Below are 27,754 nucleotides of genomic sequence, written 5' to 3'. Positions count from 1 at the left end.
TTCCTACAGAGTATATTTTTCGAGGCAAAACGTCAAATCGAAACATGTGTCAATTTTAAGATTAAAGTCAAAACTATATCTAAGTTAGTAACTCGGAAAATCGACCAATGGCTGAGCTCTTAAAACGTTAGTTGTAGGATGAAACTCATAGAAATATATTATGAAATACGCGTGAGGGCGTGACCCAATTCTATATCGACCACATTAACAATGAAGTTCGCAAAATCAAAGCACTTACTGCAGCCAGGAATAACGCCACTGTTGCAAGATCACTAAAAATGAGATCTTCGCGCTTGATGAAAAATTCAAAAATCAATCTGTAATTTGCCTAAGAAAAAATTCTAAGCTTCAAATCACGCTAAAGTAACCTACTGTAGTTGACACTCTTATAATATTTACATCAATACGATCTGCCCAAAAACGAAGCGTTCACGTCCGATTATTATATGGCCGTATTTCTGTCAAACGGAACTATGTGCATCAAGACATGAGCTCTAGAACCCATAAAAATATATTACCAACGTCATAATGCACAGTTCCGTTTGATAGAAATGTGTCCATATAAATATCGTCATTTAAAAACCACGGCGAATGACGGCACGCACCGCAGTGGTGTTACTGCCGTGCTAAGGAAGAACGCCGCATGAGCCTTCAGACGTTGCCAAGTTTCCTTCGATAAAAACCGAATTCACTGGGAAAATTGTAATATTTTTTCCCCATCATTGCTAGACAATTTTGTACGCAATTTAATCTAAAATATCTGTAAATTGCAGGGGAAAATATGCATGAATGTCATCAAATATGCATGTTTTATCATGGGAAATTTGGCAACTCTCGAATGTTCATACGGGGTTCCTCTTCAGCAAAGCAGTGTATACCATGGTTTTTTCTACCTTGGTTTCATCCGTGCTTAAAATCCAGCAATAAGCGCAAATGCGAGTATGTATCACTATTTGACGAATTCAAGGTACAAGAAACCATGGCATTCTTTATGCGCGGTGGATAACGTCATACGCGGGTATGTTTCGAAGGTCGATATCTTCGTTGATATTGGACGTAAAACTGAGCGATTGAGCACGTCTTACTATTTTTTGTTGATTTGTAAATTTAGACCAAAAAAATACGATTTCATGCATAGGCGGATCCCCGTGGAGGAGGGGGGGGGGGGGTAAAAGTGGGTCCGGGGGCCTCCCCTAGAAAATTTTTGAATTTTCGAAACATCCAATCTCAGTTTGACTCAATTTTGACGTGAATAATTTCCAAATGTAAGCGTCTGTTCTTTTTCTCTCCTATATTCCCTCCTTTTTCTTCCTTCTCTATTTCTTCATCCTTTTTTTCGGGCGATCGGGGGAGACCCTCTACGCCTCTCCCTAGATCCGTCTAGGATGACTAGTGCAACTAACCCGATCTATAAACTTTAGAAAAACCTGTTAAAATTAACTTCTTTTAAGATTTATCCTAGTAAGATTTAGAACTTTTTTAAAGTTTTCCTCCATAAGTGTTGCTACCAGCACGGAAAAAATGAAATGTCTGATTTAGCAATTCAATTGCTAAAAAAGTGACTGCAACGGTTTAACGTAGATTTCACAACAAAAGGATGCTACTTTAACCACCCTTGTCAGCTAATTTAATCACGGGGGTGGTTAAAGTATTAGCATTTTTTTCGTTGTAAAATCTACATTGAAACATTGCAGTCACTTTTTTTTAGCAATTGAATTGTTAAATCAACAATTTGATTTTTTCCACGAGGAGCTTGAAGTTTCAAAAGTATGTTTTTTTAAGTCGATCCGGCGACGGAGTGAGCGTTGTTAAGTGAACCAGTTTCAAATGCCGTCGGCCATGTTTCTCAACGTGGGGGAGAGGTCCGAGCCCTCAACTTGCGGTGACTCACTTTCGTTTCAGCGTTTTCCTCGTGATTATACGCGTTGATCAGTTGGGCCGCGGTTATTTTGCGAGGATTTGCGTTCGCGAGGCGGTGCCGACGTCGGCGCTGGTTCCGTGGCCGCTGTCGCTGCGTCTGTACTCGCCCTCGGGCATGTCGTCCCAGCAGATCACCAACACTTCCGTGCAGCAGGGTCGCGACCAATCCGTGGCTCTACACACACACAAAAATTCCAAGTAGGCATGCGGATTTTCCGGAAAAGATCTATTTTCATGCAGAAATCGATTTTTTTAATATCTAACCTGCAGCGACCGATTTCTGCTCAACAGAGCTGCAGACGAGTGGGAAAGATCGTGTGTGCTCTACTCCCGTGTTAAGGAAGAACGCCGTATGAACATTCGAGGGTTGCCAGATTTTCTCGGATGAAATGTTTATTTTTAAGGAAAATTATGAATATTTTTCCTTGGAATTATCAGACACTTTAGATCAAGTTACGAACGAAATTATCTGAGAAAATTGGCGGGGGAATATTAAAAAAAATTACTGAAATTTAGTAATTTTCCAAAGGAAATTTGGCAACGCTTGAAAGTTTATGCGGCGTTTTTCCTTAGCACGGCAGTCGAGGAAGCCTCACAAGAAACAATGAGAAAATGGTAGTGATTTTCTTCGGAAAGAGGAAAAGCGGGATTTTACATTGAATGAAACGGAACTAACAATAAGCGCTAACTGTATGCGGCACTCATGAGCCGTGGGCATGCCATAAGAGCGTTGTGGACAGGGCTCATAAGTTAATACGGCATCGTTAAGCTTGTCGAGCCCGGTCGTCGCCGCTGACGTCACTGGCGCTTTTAATTCCCATTCATTCTTATGGCCCTCGACTAACGAGCACACCCCTTCTTTCCCACCTGTCTTTGGTTCCGTTTAGCAGAGATACGTCCGAATATCGATTTTTTTTCTGTCTCTGCTCTCTCCTAACATGCAAAAAGAAAAAAAAAAAGAAAAGAAAAAAAAACGAATGAGTCCTAACTTAGTAACACTTATCGTTGAGTTCCACGTTCCGCGAGAAAAGTGGCACTCTTAGTGTTCGTTGAATAGTTGACAAGAGAGACGAAAGAAAAAAATTAAGAAGAGAAATTAATAGGAGGAGAAAGTCCAATGTTCTTTTTTAATTCTATGATTTTGAATGTTTAGCACGATGATTTGTCAACCCTTTATTAAAAATATATTTCTGATACCATCTAAAATTTCTGCACTTCTCCTCGGACTGAGTTAGGCTGGATTATTTATTCAAGATACTTCTAATTTGTATTTACTGACCCGTAAATTCCAATTGGAGAGAATAATCAAGTTGACGCAATTAAAACTTCCATGATCATAAATGCAGAGGGAAATAAGTCTAGACTGATTAACGCGTAATATGAATTTTTTAAATGATATTCTCATTAAGCCTGGCAACAGTGTTTGACATCACACCAACATAACATGGTGGTGTCATTTAAATAACCACCTTGCCTCTTCTCATTACGACGCATGACTGAGCTTTTTGGACCAATACTCGAGGAAGCTCCTTTTAAGTGACGATAGGATTAGCGGCAATGATATATTCATTTATTATGCAACATTCTGATCGCCGGCATCGCAGAAAGTGTATGCCCCAATTCACTTGATCATTACGGTCAATCCAAACTCGCGAATTTGAATACGGAAATGCGCAAGATTACACATACACAAGATTTACACACTGGCAACACAGTGTAGGATGTCAATAACTCGGATGGTCCGGTAGGTCAAGAAAGGAGGGAAAGAAAAATCATTCCTTTTGGGGCTAACGCTAACTCATCAAACTGAGAATCTGATTTGACCAAAGTACACGGAATAAAATTTAGGTGTAGCATTTATCTGGTTAATAAACGGCGCGACCGGAGAGCATGGTAACTTTTATCAAAAGTATCGCGAAAGTTACGAGATTTTTCCCTACTGAGTTACCATACTGTGTGGTTGTGCCGTTTTTTAACCAGAAAATGGCATTAATTGTTACTCAACTTTTTTTTCCGTGTAGTAGGTGTAAAATAACTATTTATACTCATCCAGCATATTTTGATGTCATCATTTGGCATCTGCCACAAGAATGATGACAATGCGTACTTTCAAGTTATAAGCATAACTTGAAATTAGCGTTGATAATATAAAATTCCCTTTTGCGAACCTTTACTAGATGGAGTAAATTTTTGTAGAGAGCTTTTGATTTTCAACTATTTTACAACAGGAGGAGTTGGATAGAACTAAATTTTGAATGGCATCGCACGCAGAAGTATATCTTCCATCTGTTTAAGTTGCGATTCCTTTTCAAACTAGAAAAACGGTCATTTTTACAAAATAATTGATGTCATTAAAACATATTGCTGTTTAAACTGCAGAAATGCGTATCTCGGTCTCCGGCGCACAAGGGATCGAGTCAAAAGGAGAGGTCGGACAAAATTTAGCAACTTTAAACACTTTTAACTCCGTTTATACAAAACTTTAAGGTTCTAAAACTGATTCCATTAGTTTCCTCGTAAAATTCTCTTCTCAAAGCACCTCTTTCAGTTTAAAATATGACAAAATAAACAAAAAAATTTGCAGTTTCAGTCAAAATTTCTATGTCCAACCCCTCGAATTGACTCTATCTACTGTGTGGCGTTGCAGCCTTCCTGTCATACTTTATTTTCTATATGAGAAACTGCTGGACGTCATGTTTTGACGATTTTATATTTTCCTCTTTATAAAGAACATTCTGCGAGAACTTTAAGCCAATGATGTTGGTTCGGTCTGCTTCTTAAGATTAAAGAGTAGCGGGGATTTTGCAACTCCGCAACCCAGATATGCATTTTTGCAGCTTCATCGTCGATATGAATAAACTTTCAGATAGCAAAACCACCTCAAGATTCCTACTAGAAAAAAGGAGCAAAATAGGAATTTCAGCTTACTTGTTCTAGTCAACGATTAATGTTTGAAACAGTGAGGAGTAGCAATTTTCCTCGAAAGGTTCCTGAACAAAAATAAATTTGAGTGAGCCTTGCAGAACAATTATAATATAGAATTAAAAATAAAAATACATTTGACTGAAAGACATTTAAAACTCACTGGACAAACGGACGGGGGCAAGAGAAGGAATCCGGGCGACAAGAATGTACAACTAATGGAAAATTTGAACTAGTAGCATTCACACCTGGTGAAGGGATCGTAGAGGATGAGCCAGGGGTAGAGAATATAGAGTGCAGCCTCGATAACCTCCCCGCACATACCCTCGCGACGACAGGAGAGGAAGGGTAGGAGAAAGGGGATGGTGACGACCATGAGGAAGTTGGGAATCAAGCCGGAGAGCCTGAGGGCGGTCGGCGTGTCGTAGGTGAACTCGGGGTCGGAGGCGTAGGCGAAATAGAGCATGGCCGCAGCTACGCCGAAACACAAAACAATGGTGAAGAAGGACATGTACCAGGTGGTGATGTCCCGGTCCTGGCAGATGGAGGCGTAGAAGATGACGAAGACGCTGGCGAAGATGGCGGCGCAGTAGCCGATGATGGTGTCCATGATGGGCAGATAAAGGGTGACCAAGAAGGCGACGAAGGCCGAGAGAAAGCAGACGACGGTCAAGAGCATGCAGTTGAGCGGGTTTTTGTTGCGGGTGATGGGCTTGCAGAAGAGGAGCAGGAGCAGGAGGACGATGAGCCCGTCGAGGGCCAGGATGGCGTAGAGGAGGTTTTCCCGCGGGATCGTGCCCCCACCCCCGCCTTTGGTCGTGCCGCCCTTCTTCGGGGGGTCCTTGAATTTGAGGAGCTCGGCCTCCCGCGCGTACTTCCCCCCGAGGGCGGCCACCGCCATGACGAACTTGACGAACACCACCACTTCCATCACCTTCCGCACCCAGCAGTTCCCCGCCCGCCCGTCCATCCTTTTAGGTTAGGGTTCCCTCGCCGTCGACTAGCGTCGAGGCGCCCCCGCCCTCGACTCGGACACATCAAACATGTTCCACTTAACACACCGAAATTATTCCCTCGCTACTAATCGCACTCTAATTTCCTGATTTCACCCACCGCAAACATAAATACTCAACAATTCAACGGATCGCTCAAGGAAACATAACCTCACTTTTGACAAAGAATTTGGATCGCGCGGATCAGCTGAGTAGCTGAGTTGGAATTGATGCCTTCTTGTAACCTTTCTTCCTAAACTTGTGATTTTCTATGAGTGACGCAATTTAATTTCAAGATTAAGTTAAAGGACGTCAACTGCCGAAAGAGAAGAATGCTCTAATTTCAAGAGGTTAATGCTATTCTGAGGAAAAGTGTTAACCTTGTTCGAATTTTCTTTCCTTTTACACGCAGAATAACGCCGTCAAAGATTCCATCACTAACAGTAATTTAACGACTGTATATTTTCTCCAGGGTTGACAAATTTATATCTTGTTTTAATAGCAAATGCGTGGATGGGAAGCTAATAATTTTTCTTCAAATAATAGACACAAATTTTCGATTGTCCAATAATCTCTCAAAATTATTGTTTCCCCAGTTCTACCAAATTCTATCGTCTGCTACCAAAATAAAATGTTAATAATTTAAAATCTCTCACTCTCCCTCTCTCCCTTTTTTTTCTACCTTCTTTTAAGGGAACTCGAGGCGTTCAATTTAAAGTATTTGACCTTATTTGCCAAATTTCGTAAAAAGAGAAGAAAAAAATATTTCCATTCTAGTCTATCTTTAGAATTTAAACGTGTTTGAGTATATATTCTTCTTCCTTAAATATTCTCGGGTATCGATCGAAATATCGACCAAAACTTTGGAATAGTGACTATTTTTCTTGACAATTTCTCAAAAATATTGCGAATAGATTGCACGGAGAGCAGGACACGTCTGTAATCCTCAACGTGGAACGTTATCCCAGCAAGTCGGGTAGATTGCGTAACAAGGTCGTTCCTCGCTCTTCAGAGAGCATCCGCACTTCGGGGGGGGGGGGGGGGGGGTCAAAAGGAGCAGACTCAAAAACCGGACCAAGGAACGCGTAATGAAGTGTTTATGGCGGCTCGACTTCCGCTGTTCCGGCGAGGCAAGTTGCCGTCGTTGGCCGGCACCAAGGCGGCGCGGCGCATGGCGTCGCGTCGATAACTTTCACTGCGGCGCGGCCGCGGCCAGCCAGTTACTTCGCTGGGTTACGCCGCCACCGCTCAGTGGAACGAGTAAACCTAAAATGAGAACTTGGGCATGATGCGGAAACTTTAAAAGCGTACATTTCCGTCAATGTGAAATGGATTGCATTCAGCAAAAAGGAACCACAAGCGTTCCAATGTTGCTAGGATTGTGCAACTTACATTCTTTGCAAAAAAGTACTAAAATCACGCAAAAAATTAAATTTACAAAGGTAATTTTTGTCTTAAATTCATAGTATATCGGGAGTACAGATAAAACTTTTAAAAATGATCAGTTTATATTTGCAAGGTAAAAAAACTTGCAGAATCTTAGTGACTTTAGAATGCTCTTGGTTCCTTCTCGCAAAATGCAATCCAAATGCACAACGGTCAGTTGCGCTGGTCATAGAATTGTCTTTTGATGCTTGTAGATTAGCTTACAAAAAATCGGATCCGTCCAAACAACAACTTTCTACGTTGAATATGAACCGAGATATCGCGCTTTGAAAAAGTCGGCTCATGACGTCATCCACCGCGACAGGGCGACACTCTTGGTGTTATCAGTCAGGGAGACACATAGTAACACTGGTTACTCAACGTGTCAGATGAAAGCAGGTGGAAGAAACCAAGGGTGTCACTACCGCGGTGGATGACGCCATTTAAAGATTTTTTCAAAGCGAGATTTCTCGGTTATTACTGAACCCAGGGAGTTGCTGTTTGGACACATCTTAATATTTTTAGCTGATCTACAGTAAGAATCAAACATCAAAACACGATTCTGTGACCAGCGCAATTGACCCGCCGAATGCCCCTGAAGAATCACAACAGTTGGACGAAATAAACATAAAAATTTGCAGTTTTGGTAGAAAAACAGCATGTCCGACCTCTACTGGAGGCTTCTTCCTCTGCGCGCCGCGCTGCTCTGCGGCAAGAGGCGGGTCATATTATGCGCAGTTACACTGCACTTGCGTTGGAGCTAAATCCCCCTCCCCCCCTATGCAAGTCCCATGCAGTTGTTAAAATGTGCGGACGCATTTTCGAGCTTTCGGTGCAAGGGTGCCAGATTGTGGTGAGATTTGAATATTACAGGGAAACGTGCTGATTTTGTAGCACAATCTGGCATCTTGTTTCGGCTGATGACCTACTCCGCCGTGCAGAGGAAGAAGACAGCGGACAGCACTGCCGTGCTAAGGAAGAACGCCATATGAGCCATCAGACATTGCCAAGTTTCCTCCGATAAAAACAGAATTTACTGGGAAAATTCTAAGTATTACTCTCCAAAATTTTCAGACAATTATGTTCGCAATTTACTCTAAAATATCTAAAAATTTCGGGGAGGAAATATGTATACATGTCGTCAAAAATACATGTTTTATCGAAGGAAATTTGGCAACTCTCGAATGTTCTTACGGCGTTTTTCCTTAGCACAGCAGAGCGCTTGTGAAATGACGGTATAGTAACTGCATGGAAATGAAAGGATCGACTTTGGTTCTTGTGGAATATTATAAGTTTCGGATCGTTGAAATTAATAGACAATTCTATAGGGAGGAATTCTGGAGGAACCTAATGGTGCCAGCGGGTGGTTGCAATGGACAAAGGAGGTAGGTAATAGACTAACTAACGGCAACCCACGAGCTATACTTAGTCATCATCTTCTCCCTTAGTCTATAGGACTAACCATTTCAACCAATAGAATCGCTCCATACTCCCTACCCTTTTTTGCCTATAGCTTTGTCTATCAATTTCAACAATCAGCCCGCAGTTTGAAGTTTTCTGTTATAAAAAGCGCACGTACTGTGATTGAGGTATAGAACCAATGCTTCTGTTGGCCAAACGAGGATTCGTCTCCTTTACCGAAGCATTGTTGTGGAGTTTAGACTTTATCCGGAGGTGGCTACCGCCACCCATAATTTCGATTAGCTGAATGGAAGTTGGGTTTCCTTAAGGGAGCCGTTCATATAATATACAGAATGCTGAGTTTATTTTTTCCACCCTCCTTTCCTAATACATCCGCAGGCGAAATATTTTTCGTGCGTTGGAGACTCAGATATGGTATTTACTTTGAATTCATGATTCAACTGTGGATTCTTAAACATTGCGTTGCTTTCATAATTTTCATGAATCATTGTTTTCAATTACATGTATCCCCTCTTTTCTTGTTTCTAATGAGCCATGTTTCAATTTGATTTGTTTCAGACTTAGCCATTATGAAATTAAACACAGTTTGGTATTGCTATACGCTATTATGTATAGTAATATTTCACACAGTAGTCGCATCTCCTTATGCTGCTCGAAGAATAGCGAGATCAGTAGAAGTAGTAGATGCAGGGTCGTCGGCTGTAGATCAACCCGTAAGTTATTTTTAAATATGTTTTTACCACATAAAAATAAAATAGAAACTTGAATTTCAATCAAAACTGACCCACAATTAATTTTGATAGACCAAAAATACAACTTCAAAGCAACTCCAGTGGCTTTAATTTTTAGACTTCCTTGAAATTATCTCTGACTTCGCTATAAGCACAGTAGTAATAAGGGCATTTGAGGTCTAGGAATATTAATCTGAAAGCTCTGAAAATCCAGCTTAAGTAAAGATGGTAGCAAGGGAAGCTAATCCGAGTAAGTAGCGCATTTTTAAAGGTTAAACTAAAGAATCTATTTCGAGACATTTTCCTTAGACATTTGCACGCGCTTCAAGGTATTTAAAAATGTTGTTTTTTCAATAATATCAATGTAGAATTTTGAGTAATGTTGCGTACCAATCTTAATCCTCTTGGCTGACGTTTTGATGGGATTGTAAAATTACTGATTATAAAACATTGCACAGTTTGAAACATTTATTTCCTAAGGACTTGTGTCAATGTATCACAGGCAATGACCAATCACCAGCAATTTGTATGCGCATAAAATAATGGGCATCAGCCTGATTGAGGTTTCACTAAAGAGCATCAAGAGCGTGATCTCGGCTCAGAGCGCCTTCGATTTCCCGCGATACTACCCGCATTGCCGCTAAGTTAGTTTAGTTGCCTATCCGAACTCAATGCACCGATTTCATCATGCGCATGCGCGACTGTGCCAGATGGAACCATCGATTCAAGAAGCAGACAATTTCTTTACCAATTTCAAGCATAATACCTCCGTGCTAAGGAAGAATGCCTTATGAACTTTCGAGAGTTGCCAAATTTCCTCCGATTAAATGTTAATTGTTGAGGAAAATTATCAATATTTTTCCTTGAAATTTCCAGATGTTTTAGATAAAATTACAAACAAAATTACCTGAAAAATTGAAGGAGAAATACTCGTATTTACGAATTTTCTTGAAAATCAGTGATTTATCAAAGGAAATTTGGCAATGCCTGAAGGCTTGTACGACGTTATTCCTTATCACGGCAGAATAGTATCTGTAGTGTTCCTATAATTCTGAACGTTTACATTTTTCTGTCCAACCCTCACAGATTGCTATTTGCCGACGATTGATAATTGCGTGTGACAGATGCATGTAAATCGTCTCACCGCTGACGAAGAAACGTAAATCCTTTTCAGGGTTGCCAGAATGACTCAAATAATTTATATACCTTGAAATAATGTATCCATCAATTTTTATCCAAAATGTATCTGATTTTTGTAAGAAATCGGAGGTAAAATCCAATGAACTTTGAGAGAGATTTGGCAACATTGCATTGGAGTTACATTCTTTTTTGAGGGAAACGAATTAAAATTCTGATTATTCTTTCTTTCATTCGTTCAAAGGCCGTTATGTATGTACACGAGCAATCAAAAATACAATTTTTTCAAATGCACGCTACGACTGAAAAAACGTGGCACCTAGGAAGAAAGAGAATCTTTAAAAATTGCAGCGGGCGTAAAGATTTGGAACAGTAACTTTTCAATAGGAATGTGGACATTGACGGTACGGTTCATTTGTCCTCTCTACTCCGAGAATCGTCAATCGTTATGACTTTGAAATGCGCTCCATCGATTTAAGGATCGGTTTTTTATTTGTATTTTTTTTCGTTGTTTGTTTTTCATTTGAAACGCATGGACTTCATATACTATAAAGAATACCTGATTCGCACTATTCTCGGTATACGTACTGCATCTAATTGGATCAGTGGCATGAGGTGCTTTGCGATATATCGATTAATCTGTCATTTAAACCTTAGGAAGAGGGTCGATAGACAGAGTGTTCGCAACGAGCACCTTAATAATCGATTCTTTACCATAGCTTCAAATGGGGAAATATCGATAATCGATCATTCACGCTTCGCCACTGAGTTGGACCCAGACAATAGTCGTTGTTTGCGTCCAACCGGACTTAGATCTGCGTTATCTATGACCCATATCCTGTATTAAATCTGATTGGAGTTAATTTAGATTTACATCTTTACCGTTAATCAACAGAATTTAATCTGTTGTATGACAGAGTTGGACAGAGTTGACAATAATTACGACAGAGTACGAATGAGAAAGTGGCAATATTTTGGCTGGGAAAAGGATGGTATCGCTATGAGTCACAATTGCTCTGAGGGGGTGCGAACGGAAGGATATTGTAATGGAGTCATACCAAGCGCGTGATATACTCGTATTCAAATAGAGAGCTGAATAGGATCTGGATAGGTCGTTTATTTTACCAACACGTCTACACGCCTTCCCTTTAGGGCTGGACACACGTTCAAAGTGAGGTTTCAAAGGGCTGGCTGTTTAGCCAAGTGTTGCCATCGATTACCGCATCGATGCGCAACACTTGACTAAACAGCCACTACTTTGAAGCTTCACTTTGAACGTGTGTCCAGCCCTTGTGGCAAAAGAAAAATAATGGTGATGCTGGAATTTGAAATTGACCAGTGCAACAATGACTGGTTGATGTAATTTTGTGGACGGGAGGGCAGTTGATATTTATAATGTGCACGGTGACTAACTTAGTGGTCATTATTCATTTTATAAATTACATTTCTACCGCCAATAGCTGAGGGCTAGCACTCTCCTCAGTGCAGATCTCTCTCCGAGGAAAACAGCACTTGAGCGGCCTTGCAGGTATGTTTTCGCCTATGTTTGCAGCATAAGTTTGATTTTTTCTTTCGAGGTTACATGGTCTTGGTGAAAAACTCTTCCATTTTCTGAAATATTTGTCATGATGTACGCTTGGTTTTGAAGTCCAGGACTTCATCACTCCTCCACCGAATGTCTTGGCACAAATGAATGTTTCATCTTTATCTTCTTTTTTACTTCGAAAGCTGTCCGTCGTGAAAAGAAAATAAGCTTTTTGTAATTCAGTCTGAATTTTTCTCAATTTGCCCTCAGGGGCGTAGCTAGGAAATTTCTCTGGGGGGGGGGCATGGGACCACCTCTCGTGGTGAAGAGAGCGGGGGGGTGAGGAATGGAGGATCCCGTTTTTCTGGGGGGGGGGGCACGAGATTTCTGGGGGGAGGGCAGGCCCCCCAGGACCCCCCTAGCTACGCCCATGTTTGCCCTCCTCCATGATTTTGATCCAGGCTATACGAAAGACGTGGTGACTTGATTTTAACAATCTACTTTCATTCAAGAAAGTCCCCGCACGCGAACTTTTTATGTTAATTCATCATGGGGACAGGTCTCATAATGCATGCAAATCAAAAATAGTACACATTTTAAAAGCTCTTTTTCAATGAAATTTGAAGTTATGTAGACAAATGTCGTTCCTCCTTAAGAATGAAAGGACATGAGACTTTTTCATTAAAAATAAAGCACCGTTCTCTAAAGTTTGTCACCGATTTTTGGTAAACGGTTGAATTTTTCTGAATTCATAATAACTTATGAATGCGGTTTTGGCACACAACTACCTGCGCACGTGACATTTTGCAAATCTGTCTTCATACGGAGAAAAATTATACACTCTTTGCTAAATGTAGGTACCTCCATGAAAGACTCGGAGAGTTGAATACAACATTTTTCGTACTTAACATTGCACACAAATTTCTAACCAACATGTTTGCACTTACAACGACTAAAGTTAATGATTTTGGCATGCACTCGTTCTATTAACATGTCTTGGATGTCTATGGTAAAAGATTAAAGAAAGAAAGGAAGAAAAAAACTCTTTTTTTCTTGCGATATTGCTAAATTCTTATTCAATTTAAATTTTCAAAGAAAACCGAATGAACAGTATCGTTTTGAATTTTTACTGCTGTTTTTTTATCGTTCGTAGCATACTCATTACACTTTGAAACAATCGCGTTTATCAGTTTTTCTACAAAGAAAAATAAAATGACACAATTTAGATGCGTTTTTCTTACTGGGTCGATTGCACGCTAGAGATACAGCCAAATGCATACACGCATACACGCTGTATTGGTAAAATCGCACGAAAATACGATGGGCATCAGGGCCGGACTTACCTGCTTTCCGCACATGAGCCGCCTGTATTTTGCCGCCCCCTTCTCATTCGTTTTGAAACATCAAATAAAACGAACAGGGGGAGGGGTGCATCGTGTTGGACACATTTTTTGCGAAAGTCCTGTCAACACTACTACCAAAAGTTCATGGAACTTTGCGCGAAAGTAAGTTCCGTAAACCTATCTCTGTGTGGACGAGGCCTTCCATTTATAAGAAATAAACGAAAAAATTATGAAAGAACAAATTTAAATGTGGTTTAATAATCTTAACTTCCGCCGCCGCCGCGCCGTGTCGCGCTGCATGACCGCACTGTGTTTGGCGCAATGTGTGAAGTATCCCTACAGTCTTGTAGGCGCAATGCGTTTCCCGCCGACCGCTCCTGACCGCACTGCCTTTGACGCAATGCGTGAAGTATTCATGGAGTTACGTAGGCGCTTATATGTGCTACACGCTGACCGCCGCACCGAGGGCTTCTCTTTTTCATCTCAAGTCCTTTGTCATCATTGCTCTCTGCGCCGCGCCGTTCCATGCCAAATTGCGTGTTTGATTCCTTTCTTATATCGACGAATTAAAGGTGCTGTCTCTTGTATCACCAAATTACGGCAAAATTAGAAATTAATATACTCTTAGGAAATGAGAGATTCTGTCGCTTTTCCTCGTTTGTATATTTTTTCTGAATCCGATTTTTTTTAACCTACAATTAAAAAAATTATAAAATTTTCCCCTATAGGCCGCGGCCCATGTGGCCACCCCCTAAATCGGCGCCCCCCTAAAATGATGGGCACGTTGAAAGAGTCTGAAATCCATTCCTTAGTGCGTAGCTATCTGCGTAGTTTGTAATACGCTTTTCCAAGTTTTCCGCGTCTGCGGGCAGTTTTTCTCTGTCACCGCCGATCAGGTCTGCAGAGTGTCTAAATCTGAGTAAACAAAAGATTTCACTAACTTTTTTATCGTATGATTTCAATCATTTTCAAGCGTTTGTTTACTTTTTCTTCCTTTATTTTGCAAAAACAAAAGCTTTGGATCAATTGCAATCTTACGTGAGGAAGATTTCATATCAGTTCGCGGGATTGTTTGTTATAATTTAAGTTAGGTCTCTTTCCGAGTAAACGTGGCTGCTGGCCACCACGGAAAACTCCTCGCATGTGACCAACGTAATTTTCGCGCGCATTTAACCTTAAAAAATGTATTCAGTTGGCTGTATCTCTTGCGCGCGAATTACCATCTTCGTGCCGATCTCTGATTTGTTCATCAGTTTTAGGCTATCATGGAGCTCCAAAGTTTTCCTAATGTAAACAAACCAGAGGAACATGTAATTTCGGCTGAGAACTGAATGATAATCACACTCACTGGTTAATTTTCGGCAAAAATATCCATTAAAGTTCGATCCGAACTCAATTCTGAAATTGGATATAAAAAAATTTCTATCACATCCAAAATCATGTCTAGAAATCTGTAGAATTTTGCCGCCATCTTGTTTCTTTATATTGGTCAAACTAGGAGCGGAGGGGCTAGGGTTTGTTTACATTGGGCCAACTTTGGGGCTCCATGTTAGCCAACCAATCAGAGAGAGGTACACTCTTTCTGCAGTTAAAGAATTGCGATGGCAATACTCTCCCGTATACAGGTACTCTAGTTGGCGCTTGCAAACTAAAATTAAACAATGTCCACTTTATTATGTCTACAATGTCGGACGACACCGCTAATTGAATTTTTACCACAGCTTCTAATGGGGAATTACGGATAATCGACCATTCACGCTTCGCCCCTGAATTTATCAATACTATATGTAAAAAAGCAAATGAGAAAAAAACATTAAAAAGTGGTCCGAACTGTATATAACAAGGTGGAGAAATGGTGCTGCGTCCACACCATTTCGCGGGAAAAACAAAGCCGAGAAGTTCACAAAAATTGTAATTAGAGTAAAAAATAAATTGTTTTGAATACATTTTTTTGTGGAACTTCTTGGTTTTTCCCCCACAAAATGGTGTGGACCCAGCACTATTTCTCCACCTTGTTAAAAAAGCAAGTATTGCTTGGTTTTTGTTTAAAAATGAGACATCAGAGACAATTTAGCAACGTCTGATGTAGTTAGGCTGATATCGGTTGAATCCGCCGAAAAAGTACAAGTTTAACTTAAACCACTAACACATCAGTCGTGTGCCATAATTTTATTCAACCCTTTATCTATAATACTGTTCAATTGTTTTTCTTCTTGTGAAGATTTTAGTGAAGATTTGCACATTCCGATCTCCTCATTCTTATTTCCTTTTCTATTCTATTCTGTTTCAGGCAACGCTAGATGATGATGTTTTCGGAGAAAACTCTCATCACGGTGGAGAGAAAGACAAAAGGCTAATTAATCCCTTAAAAAAAATTAAACCCCTAAAAATAGGGGCTGGTGCCCTGAAAGCGGGTGCTCTAGGCGTAGGGTTAAAGGCTGCCTCTAAAATCGGAAAGGTTGGAGTCAAAGCCGCTGCTACGCTTGGAATCAAAGCTCTCATCATCAATCTACTTTTCGGGGTATTTATTTTTCATCTTTCACTCTCTCAACCGCTTCTAAAGTAGTTACGTATAACCTCACTAATGCTTCCCGTTCCATTGTATTTCAACTGTCAACTTGTTTTAGCTCAAGACAATTCAAAATTGCATTTCCTGAAAGGGTCGTTCAAGTATTACGTAAGCCCCTTAAAAGAGAGAGAGGGGGGAGGGGGTTCAAGCCTAGCCTTACTAAAGACTTTTACTTTTCAAAAAATAATACTTCTCACTGAAAATAATTTTTTCTGTCATTTTCCCGGTATTCAGGCTAGTTTACGTAGTTCCAAAAGGGATAAGAGGTTATCTTACGAGTTTCTCACGATCCACTGAAATAAAATTGTGCTAAGCTCAAACATGATGATTCTTGGATTTGCCGCCAAGAATTTTTTTTATCTTGATTTGAGCGGAATTTTTTTTGATACAAGGAAAATAAGGCTTGGGTTAAGCAAAAAAGTAGTTTATATTGAACAGAAAAATTCTTGATTTAAGAAATAATACTTCTTGGCGGCAAATTTAAGATTCTTTTTTTTTCAGTGGAGGGTCGGATGGGAGGCTTTAAACATTCGGCATGAATATTTTACGTAATACTTGAAACGCTCCTAAGTATTTTAGAGATTCAATCATTGGAGTGTACCAAAGAATAAAACGTCGTTAATTGCCGCAAAAAGAAGAAGGATGAATGCTACTGCGATGTCTTTGGTTCACAATACCTCTAGAACATCTTTACCTCCAGCGATTGTAGTATATATATTTCTTGTCTTATTTGTTTAGTTTTTGAAGCATCACATTTTGTTTCAATTATTTAGGCTAATTCGTAACACAAAATGAATGTAGAAATTCAGTGCAACATGATTCATGTTTTGGAGAAAAATGTTTACTAGTCATGAAGTTCATAGCTCTGAAGAAAATTATTCTTCATATTCTAGGAATTTCATTTCCGAATAGAACTTGTCCTGGTATTTTTAGAGTTCAGGTATCTTTGACATCCTGGTAATTAATATGCGTCCGACGTCAGAAACCAAACATAAAATTCATATCCATATTTTAAACCTCATTATAGTACATTTATCTGAGTTATACATTGTCCAGTATTGATATTTTAGAATCAGTTCAATGACTAATATTAATCTGGTTCAATGTATACATCAGCACATGGAAAATTAATGGATTTCTCAACTTTTTAATGTCGCTTTGAGAAGAGATGTCAAGGATGTCTCAATTGTCTCACCCTGCCTCCTTTCCTTTACATTATGTTGCATTCAGTTTTATGATCCGCTCAAAGGAAAGGTAATATCTCATGTACGAGTGATATCTTGTAAAACGCTTTTGAATCATTCGGTGTAAATATTTCTTTCAGGCGAAGCGTGCAATAAGATATTATTTCTACTTGGTTTATTTTTCAAGATCGCCGAAAATATCGTGTACTCTCAGGACCAAGCAATTTTTCAATCATTTTTATTTGCTCCCGCAAAATTCGATCACGAAAATTGTCTAATCCTCCGTTTTATTCTAATGAGCTTGTTCCGTAATATTTAATTATTGTTTTTTGAAAAGTAGAGAGGGCACTTAGTTCACATGATTTTTTCAGGTTTATTTGGAGTGACAATCATTCACAAAAACCGATTTCAGAGTTGTCCATTTTGTCCTCCATCTAAAACGCAATATGGGGTCCGAAAATACCCTTACCAACTGCGTGACCTCCTTGCTGCGATTTATAGTCCGCACATGGATATTATTAGTCACGTTACAATTAATACCATCACAACACGGTTCATGGATCGATTGAAAAGAGCTCGCGGTGGCAGGGATAAATTCGTGCACCATATTGGCTTTCTTGACGATACGCGTTTAAACGAAAGCTCAAAACAGAAATCTTTGCGTGTGTTTTTCGTAGTTTCGTATCATTTTAAAAATCCAGGAACTGGGTATCCTCTGTACTTTTCAAAAATACACGAATAATTTAAAATTAGCTCATGGATACAATGTATAGCCGGCACATTCTAGATCCTCACGTTGAGTGGCCTCTTATTGTATTTTTGAGGAAACGATGGTCTGAGGAAATTCATCGTTTTTAATCGATTTCATTTTCTTCTCCAGTTTTTCGGAAAAGGTAGTGGTGGAGGTAATGGCGGTAATGGCGGAGATTCGTCGTCCACCACTACTTCGACTGAGATTTACAGCTCGACTGATATCTCCAGCTCGACTGAAATCTTCACAACAACCGAAGAATCCACAACCACTCTGTAAAAAACCTTTCAAAAACGTACGCTTAATTGATTTCAAACTATCAGGCGCCCGAATCGCAAGTCGTTTCGCTCTAATCGGAATGTCATTCGTTCCGAGAGAAAATTGAATCAATCAAGAACCTCGGAAAGATTTATTTGTTCGAATGTTCGCCGCAACTAACTGCACTCCGGAAATTTTCAGTAATTTTCAGTTGCAAACTCAATCCCCAAACTGTCGATAATTAATGATTCTCTCATAATGTTAGACATATTGGAGTCAAGTTTTTTTATAAAGTTAAAATAAAACAGTCCATCACCAAGAAACTGACATTAGTAACTTGTAACTGACATTCACACTGCTGAAATAATTGTGGGTCTTTCAGAAAAAATACTCTGGAAATTCTAAGGCAAGAGGACTGGTAATTCTCAAAATGATTATTGGAATCAGTGTCTTTATAATAAAACTGATTTTCACATTAATTCTACAATGAAGTCTAATTCGTCACATATTTTGAAATGCTTACAAAGTCATAATTTAAAAAAAATACGCTAATATTTCCTGGATCATGGAAAAAGACAACAAATCGAGGAATCAGAGGCCTCCATTTGCAATGGATCTCAATTATTGTAAGACATTAAACCTGGCTGAATTCAAAATACTTTCTGGGGAGAATTACCTTTGAAACGTCTAAATTTGCCCTATAATAAGAGGATAAAACAAAATTGTATTGAACTACCCATGGCAACTTGTCAAGTTCGTATTTGCTCGTGTGATATCTGAAATTTTTCTTTTATTCCCAAAAGTTTGCAAATGAGAATCTATGATCATATTTTTATGCCATTGAATATTACAAAAGAAATTTCCGATTGCAGTGGAATATATTAATTTTTTCATTTTTCCTTCAATCCTAATCGTCAATTTACTGTCTCTCTGTCTTATTTTACTACTAAGTAACACAATTTTCTCCTACGTAATCCATCATGCATGGCGAATAACCCGGAAATAATTACCTACTACCAACTTGCACATTTTTACTAACGATGTCCTTAAATTTCGCAGGCATTCATGCGTTCTCTTAGCTTTTCTAACGTTACTGCAATGTCAACTGCTCTCTTGTAGAATCATATCTAGTATTTTGATATTAGACCATTGATTAGTAGAAGTGTTCTAATGGGTTTTGTGTTGTTTTTTGGGCGTAGTTTTGAGATCGCACAGTAGCTTTGACTAACCTAGCATCTAACCAATCTTTTTTACTTGTGAATCCTTCTATTCACTGAAAAAAAAATCTCGGTGTATTTACTAAGAAAAGGGTAAAATTACCAAGAATTCAGGGTTCTATTTGATCCCAGTTTTTTCTTGGTAAAATTACCATTTATGGAATTGGTAATTTTACCGAGAAATCTCGGTAAAGTTATTGAACTTTCTCGGTAATTTTACTGGACCTTGGTAAAAACGCCAATATTTTTCATCGACTGTGGTAGAATTACCGAGATAAAATGGCAAAGTTACCGGGAATTGATTACCAATAAAAGTGGTATTCTTACCTGAAAAAACAGTAAAAATATCGGTTTTTAGGTACGCTTACCAGCCTGTCTTGGTAAAATTACCAATAATTGGTAAAAAAGTGAGATGGTAAAGGTACCAACGGACCTTGGTAAAAACGCCAAGAATTTTTTTTCAGTGTTGGTTCTCAGTGATTCGAGTGAGGGATTAGTGTTCACTGGCTATCTTCAGCTCACGTATTACAATACTTCCTGAATTTTAAAAGTTGTCACATCTTATGTAGAGTTGATTTGAGCTACTTTCGTTACAAAAGGAGGAAAATCTTGTCGCTCTAGATATTCACGTAACAGCTGAAAACTTTAAATATTGAAAAGTATTAATTGAGCACTAGGTTCCTGAAAGTCCAGCTCGCTGAAGTAGGCTCCTAAACAATGGTATATTCCTTAGTAGGTAACATGAATTTTAATAAACTCTCGAAACATGCCAAAAAATATAAGGCGTAAAGAAATACCACATCCAAAAAAGCTTTACCAGAAAATCGTTTTATTTTTCTTTGTTTATTTATTTTTTGGCGTCGGAGTTTTGGAAAATTTCCAGGCGGATAACTTCAATTAAATGACAATAATAGCTTAATTAAAAATTAATTTAAATAAAATAAAATATACCATAATTAAAACTATAAAAAAATCTTAAAGCTCCAGAGCCAGATGCAATGGAACTTATATATTTTCATACCCGTCTTCCACTAAAAACATATTCAAATCCATGAGCCACAAAGCAGAATGATATGATTTACTCTCATGATTTGGAGAAATTGTTCATTTTAATATGTCTACTCAACTTATGCAGCCTTAAAATAATTGTTTTATATCCCAATTATTATTAAACGCACGTATAATGTAACTGGATTCATTAACCCTCTCAGCATCCTTTCTTCCAGATTTTGATGTTCCCGGTGAACTCGTAGTGTTTTGGTTTTAATTATTATTGTGTGCTGTTTCCACGAATCCATAACACTTTTAAAAGGTCGATTTAACTTTTACAACCAGGTTTCAATACAAACAATTCAAATTATCAGAATTAAACGGAATGAATCGTATTCATCAAACAAGTGAGATTAAATCAATATCGATTGGTTCAACATGTAAATATAGCCTCAGATATTCCACGTATAAAATGGCCATGAAAAGTGAATTTGTTAGGAATTTTCTCATTTTCAGCCTTTCCTGCTTAAATCCTAAAATTTTTGTTTGAGGTTATGTTCCACCGTTTGGAACCAAATGATACATCGAACCACTATCGAATACGATCTACTATTTTCGAGCGTTATCAATGCAACTTCACAATAAATTATACTAAAATTTTGAGAGGGTAAAAAGATTTGCCGTTGTTTTGCTCGCGAACCTATTTTTCTCATACTTAATTTAAATTAATACACACAACGTAGCTATTATGTAATTTACTTTACATAAAATGGAGATCTGCTATCTGCTGAATGTGCTGAAGCACGGAACCTGTGGATAAGCACACATTCTCCGAGAAGAGACAAATTAGAGAGCTATCATGAAAAAGGTGGTAAGCAAACGGCTTTCTCATTAAAAATACCTTTCTTTGAGAAAATGAATTTGTCATAAGGTGCGCCATCATGACACAGTGTCCTTTTAATGAATTTCATCAAAATATGGTTTACCATTGATTTATGCATAGTGGCATTTTCCAAATATACGCTGCAGAGTAGAGACAAAATCAGAAGCTTGGCATTATACTCCACAAGGCCAAATATGTGTACTATACCGTGCTAAGGAAGAACGCCGTATGAACCTCCAGGCGTTGCTAAATTTCCTTTTTGAAAAAATTTGTAAATATTTTTCCACCAATTTTTCAGATAATTTTATTCGCAATTTCACCTACAGTTCCTGAAAATTTCAAAGAAAAATATTCATTACTTTCTTTAAAAATAACTATTTTCTGAGAGGACATTTTGCAACTCTCAAATATTGATACGGTGTTTTTCCTTAGCTCGGCAGTGTACAACATGAGACATAAATCCTCCAGGGGTGTAACTATCTTCCTGATGACCATTTATAGTTGCACGAGAGGCATAAAAAAATTAATTATTTTAAATTTCTTAAAGTTTAATATCAATCACAGAGTCTTGAATAGGAAAGCGGAGCTTAAAATTCCCAAGTTGGGCTCAGTGCAATCGACTATGAGAAAAGATGTATAGACAGCGCATGTCACCGATCCTTGGGTGGTTGACTATTACTGCACATAGGGCACTGTAACTGTATGGTCTCCCTTGACAATGGAAGGGGAAATGCCAAGTGCGTAACCTCCATAACCCTATGTGTCAATTCTGTTTACTCCAGCTGTTAGATAAAAAATGCCATCGTATAAACTATGATATATGGACAACGCGACAAATATTTATCATTTCAATGAGTGCATTTTCCTATACAGGACTATTTATCTCGGTTTGATTCTTTTCAATGTAAGAGTCCCGTTTCACTCCTTTTGCTTAAGAGTGTCGATCTGTGTAAAAAATGAGTCGTCCTACCTACTTGTAGATCCACTGGAGACGTTAACCCTACACCATTGCTGAGATTTAAATGTTAAACCGCCGAAAATAGTCAAATTGACGTTTCATTTATAAGATGCGACTCTCATGCATGCCTCTTTAATCTGTACTCAGACTAGTTTTCTTTTATTCTTTTTTTCAGCAAATCAATAAAATAATAGATTTTAAGACTCGCCTTTTAACTCAGTTGGACCAACAAAATAGACTAAAGAACGCACAATACTTGGGAATTGGTTTGCCCGAACATAAACCAATCCCTGCAACCAACCCCGTGAACCAGGTAAATAATATCTTTTGACGAATCCTGTGATGCGCTCGCTCAATGCCTGGTCAATGTCTGTGTTTGTCTTTATTCATGTGCTTCAATGCATTTTTGCACGTTCCGTCTTTGACAGTTTTTGTCAGGTGTTCCTCGCTTCGACGAACCAAAGCTCCTACTCCCTAACTTAAACTATAGACATACGACGATGGGGTTGTCGTGATTTTCAAGTTCCAGTAACGCGCTTGGTTTTTCATTTAAGTTCTATTTCGTTCTGACCTTAGCCTTGATGGAGAAAGTCTAAGTTACATACTTACTTCTAAGGTAAAAAGGAACAAATGAATTATTGAGCCATCCAGTAGCGAGATAGTGTCAGTTGAGCAATGGTAGCTACAGTGGAAAAAAAGTATGGTAACATCTACAGTAAGTCTATACTTGATTTCTTGCACAGTGATATTATTTAGTGCAAATAACCAGAATTGTAGTAGTATTCACCGGAACTGCAGTGATTTATACCATAATATGGTAAATACTACCCTAGAGTCTGGTGTTGATTACCATACTCGTATCACTGTGTCAGAGTATTCTAAAGTCTACCGTATTTTTTTTCAGTGAGAGCTGAAACTACCGTCATGATTTTCAAATCAGAAATATCACAATGTCTGCAGCTAAATCTGGCACAGAACATCTAAAATTTTGAATTGTAAACTTTTTCTCAAATTTGCTCAAGGAAACTGCGTGCTGATTCATTTTCCTGTAATATTTCAATCTCTTCTCATATTCTAAATAATACTGAGAGAGTTTTTACCACAGAATGTGTCCCATTGTCCTTGAAAATGGAAAAAGGAGAAAATAAACTTTGGACAATCATGAACTCATAAATATGGGCGTAGCTCTTGAGGGGCCAGGGTGGGCCTACCTAGTTTTTATTAGAATTCGAACAAGTATCGGCTGCCCCCTCCTAGAAACCATGCACAGTAGGAATAAGTAGTGCCTAAGGTACATCTCTCCGCTTCATTGCATAATGAGGTACGTAAGATGGAAAACCTTGAGATGGTTTTTGAAAAAAAATGATGGAGTTTAATCATAAGCCTGCACACGGGTTAATATTTCGTGAGAATAACCTCAAAATGCAAGTGAGGAAGGTCAATTTTCCAAAATTTGCCAGTAGAGATCGCCTTGAAATGAAACCACATTTGGATCGCCAATTTGCAAATTTGGACCTATAAAATCCACTTATGTGCATAGGGAAACTAATGGCACATACGTTGTTTTTGCCAGAATTTATAGGTCCAAATTGCAAAAAGTCCAATTCTTTTTGGCTCATCCTTAGGAGCACTGCCGTCCTGAGGAAGAACGCCGTTTGAAAATTCGAGAATTTCCAAATTTCCTGCGATAAAATGTTTATTTTTTTAGGAAAGCTATGAATATTTTTCCTTGTAATTTTCAGAGTCTTTAGGTAAAATTGTGAACTAAATTTTGTGAGAAATTGGAAGGAAAATATTTATAAATTTACCAGGAAATTCGTGTTTTATCAAAGGAAATTTGGCAACGCCTGGCGGTTCATATGGCGTTTTTCCTTAGCACGGCAGAGCACGTTTCTGAATGGAGAATATAATAGCACTAATATTGCTTCTCAAATGAGCTGCTATTTCTATAGCAGCTCCTGATTGCACAATTTGGTCCATTTGTACGGAGAGGACCCACTAGACCTTCCCTAGTCAGACCACTTTCAGAAAATTGCTCTATCTACGCCTACGAGGCAGGTTTTACTAAAAAGCATTGTTTGGTCTTTCATTATAGTATTGCAGCTTTCAGACCTACCACAAAATAAGTTGGTTTTTACCTACCGCTATTGATATTACGGAACTATTTCCTCTCCATTTTCACAACAACCCCATCAGGTGCTTTTATGCGCACAATCTTGCTTATTACTCGAAGAAGGAAAAGAAATTCACATAACTGTCTTCACCCTACACGCTTAAAAGGAGACAAAAACTGAGCTTTACAGTTGCTTTCCGCGCACTGTCTCGCTTTACTCAATATGGTTACGTCATTGACTTTTTGTTACTCCCTCCTTGTCAAGATGCAATTCGTTTCATTTACAATCTCTCATTTCGTACGCTTATTGATGAGATCTATCAAAAGTGCTCATGTATACTATGAAATGAAACATTGCACTTTTAGGTGTATTTTCTCAACTTTTTCTAGCTTAATGTTCTCACGTGCATGTTTGTTTTCATGATTCAACTGAATTTAAACCGCACTTACAAAGCTCTCACAGTCATCACGTCTCAAAGTATGAAACAAATTATGAATTATAAGAGATGCATTACTGCAGAACGGCAATTTCTAGCAATTTGAATTTCATGCCTTCTCAATTTGCGTTTATGTGTCATTTCAGTCTCCATATGTACCGTACCCTGTGACAACAACATTGGGGCCTGACCAAGTACAAGTAACTCCGGTAAGTAATTTTACGCCTACGGTGTGAATGGAAATCCTCAGAATTTAACGAGAGGAATTTTTCAAGTACATAAATGTCACAGGCAACGCAGTCAAATCAGGCATTTTATCAAATGCCTGGAAATTTTTAAAGGACAGTTTGCGAAATTTTGTGAATCTATCACGGAGAACTCACGAGTATTCAATTTTTTAAGAGAAAGAACACATCAAATCTACGAACTCTTCTTGTTGCTTCCTTTTCAAATGATCCTCAAATATTTAAAAGGAAAAAATTGTAGGAATTCTGTGTTCTGTGATTTGCTGAAAATTTCAAGATGAATGTTTTCTCAGAAGCTGAAAATCGTTTTAAATACTATTCTAGGATGCACATTTTTACAGACAATTCTTTCTCACGAGAGGAATGAAATATTTTGTCCAAAATTAGGAAAATAATCAGAATGCAATGCAAGTGTTAATATTTGACCATCTGCCCAGGCATTTGACACAATGCCTGATTTTACTATTTGCCTGCGACATATGTATTGCATCAAAGGTACTATCATGATACTTTTGATGCATTCCTAATGGATGGTGATATATGTATGTTTCCTCAGTGCATTTCTGCCGTGTTTCGGAAGAGAGCCTTAACTAGAGTCCCTTTATACTGAGAGTCAAGACAATGTGAATCCATTTCTGATTGGTTCCCGTATTTTAGGCCTCCACAGTGTCACAAACGGGAATAAAGATTATACATTTTCACCGATTGCAAAGATTATAATCTGGAGCGGACCAGGGAATTACGGGTTCGGCAAGGAACAAACGGAATGAGAAAAGGAACGAAGAAAGGAATTTGAGAATAGGCCGATCAAAGATTACAAAAGACGTTCAATTTCTGTAATCTTTATTCCCGTTTGTGACTCCATGAGGGGGTGTTGTCTTGACTCTCAGTATCAAGGGACTCTAGCCTTAACTGGATTTCTGTATGACCCATGGGTTGCACATGTCTTTATGATTCTCGAGGCTCACCCCAGAATGTACTTACGGCCTTTCCGTAACAAATCAGATTTGAGAGGACATCATTACGCTCAACGTAAAGCAAGCTCTTTGCATTTAAAAGAAAAAGAAGAAGAAAATTGAAACAAGCGGGAAAGCTCTAGTACGGTCGTATTAGCAAAATTCTCAGCTGTTTTCAATGTAAGTAGGCGTGTTTTTGAAGTTCCCCGAAAAATATGAGCACCGTTGAGATGAAAGGACTCGCTCACCAAAATTTCAACTATCAATTTTGAGAAAACTATACTACCACTATAAAAGTAAACTGTAGAGAAACGATTATCGTCCTCCGTGTTTCGACATCAGAAATATTAAATATCGGTTTCACAAATTAATCTTTTCTAAATATTTGGGTCCCTTCCTCTCCGTCATCTTGTTGATGAGCTGGCGCGCCATTTGAACTCATCGTCACTAGTATACTTGAGTATTAGAGGCAGATTGAAATCAAAAAGCGCTCCATGTAGACTGAGCGCTTAAAAGTTCATCATATGCGATGTGTAGTAAGTGTTGATTAGAATTTGGATTCCAGATATGATTTTCTTTTTTGATGAAGTTTTAACAAAATTATCAAATTCGTAAAACGCGATGTGTAATTATTCCTTCAAATCCACTGAGGGTGTAACTATAACGTAACTAACTTAAACGTAGAAAGTTGCTGTTTGGACATATCTTGTTATTTTTAGTTAATCTACAAGAATCAAGCACCGAAACACAATTCTGTGACCAGCGCAACTGCGACCCATTAAAAGAAATGGTCACTCCGAGTTTCATCTTACTTTGAACAAAAAACAGTCAGAGCATACATTGACCATGTATTCCACTTTTATAGCACTCCATCATTTTATTTGTCAAATGGTTCATTCATCGTTGAATTCCAAGTGTTAATTTTACATAGGTAGAAGTCCTTAAGAGCTTAAGTAGAGCTAAGCTATTTTACCTATCTGAGAAATGACGAGTAATTTTTCCATGATAAACGCATGAGTCCAGCATCCCTTTTGACGGTTACATCGACATTCGACAAAGATTAATTCTATTCTAAAGCGGCGATTAAAGACAATTATTCATCTCAAAGAATTTCGCCCCATCTATTAATTTATCACCATCACTGCGTTATAATTTTAGGACCCCACAGTGTGAGGAGACGGGCTTATGATTGCGTCATTTGTCAATATGCCGTTGTCCCTTGTTGAGGTAGTAGTGAGGTCCGCGAGAATTTTAATTCTCCTCAGCAACGCATTTGGCTTGCGGCGATTATCATCGATTAAGTCACCAATCAAATCAGCGTATTTGTCCAACGATTAAATCACCGAACCGAAAGCATTTGGTGAGCGGGAATAATCGGTGAAAGATGAGAGCCACCGTTGCGCTGAGAGAGGACGATAAGATCACTCGTTCAAGGCGATCAACACCTACTATTCCTCTCAAATGAGGCTAAGTTGGTACATACGCGTGGCAATTACTCCATTATTCGTCAAATGGCGTGAATTTTCGAGATAGCCGGAAGTCGTTCGACAATTAAATTCCTCCATGCAGTAACTGTCACATAATTTAGTCATACATATATAGAGTGGAAATTCAAAACCTGATAGTTGCCTAAACCTAGATGTTGCTAAAATCGTGCAACTATCTCGATCATAAAGGGAAATCCTGTGACGCGAGAGAAATTATTATTTTCATGAAAATTAGACCAAAATTGAGAGAATAATTGCGAATGTAAATGCTATTTGGTAGAGGCAATTT

The 27,754-nt window shown here is 38.6% G+C and overlaps 2 protein-coding genes across 9 annotated transcripts in view; one reads left to right on the top strand and one right to left on the bottom strand.

Moving 5' to 3' along the window:
* The window catches only part of LOC109035991 (uncharacterized), a 94,053-nt gene that overhangs the window by 45,239 nt on the left and 21,060 nt on the right, over positions 1-27,754 (top strand). For 3 of the 5 annotated variants that reach the window (XM_019049876.2, XM_019049877.2, XM_072296526.1), the window contains 3 exons: positions 9,240-9,394; positions 15,708-15,938; positions 22,403-22,540. In XM_019049876.2, coding sequence (XP_018905421.2) covers positions 9,251-9,394; positions 15,708-15,938; positions 22,403-22,540 — 513 coding nt within the window. In that variant the 5' untranslated portion in view covers positions 9,240-9,250. Of the gene's footprint in view, positions 1-9,239; positions 9,395-15,707; positions 15,939-18,050; positions 18,217-22,402; positions 22,541-27,754 lie in introns of those variants that run through there. The other 2 variants (XM_072296529.1, XM_072296528.1) reach the window with 2 other exon arrangements.
* LOC109035993 (uncharacterized) lies at positions 840-24,917 on the bottom strand. Of its 4 annotated transcripts, none has more exons than XM_019049880.2 (2): positions 5,091-6,315; positions 840-2,095 (listed from the first exon to the last, which is right to left on the bottom strand). In XM_019049880.2, the coding sequence occupies exons 1-2, from the start codon at positions 5,810-5,812 to the stop codon at positions 1,945-1,947; spliced, it is 873 nt and encodes a 290-aa protein (XP_018905425.2). In that variant the 5' UTR covers positions 5,813-6,315; the 3' UTR covers positions 840-1,944. The 4 variants fall into 4 exon arrangements, 1 of the variants encoding a protein (XP_018905425.2); XR_011899220.1 differs by lacking the exon at positions 5,091-6,315 and adding an exon at positions 24,370-24,917 and having other exon boundaries at positions 1,892-2,095; XR_002009302.2 differs by having other exon boundaries at positions 1,892-2,095; positions 5,006-6,306.

The sequence above is a fragment of the Bemisia tabaci genome, chromosome 2 (assembly GCF_918797505.1).
Source record: "Bemisia tabaci chromosome 2, PGI_BMITA_v3".
Lineage (NCBI taxonomy): Eukaryota > Metazoa > Arthropoda > Insecta > Hemiptera > Aleyrodidae > Bemisia > Bemisia tabaci.
Note: the sequence above shows the minus strand (reverse complement) of the source record. Positions and strands in the feature narration are given on the sequence as shown.

Coding starts and splice junctions, on each gene's coding strand:
- LOC109035993 (XM_019049880.2), bottom strand. CDS start 5,812: ATGGACGGGCGGGCGGGGAACTGCTGGGTGCGGAAGGTGATGGAAGTG. Junction 2,096..5,090: donor CTCTACGATCCCTTCACCAG/GTGTGAATGCTA, acceptor GTGTGTGTGTAG/AGCCACGGATTGGTCGCGAC.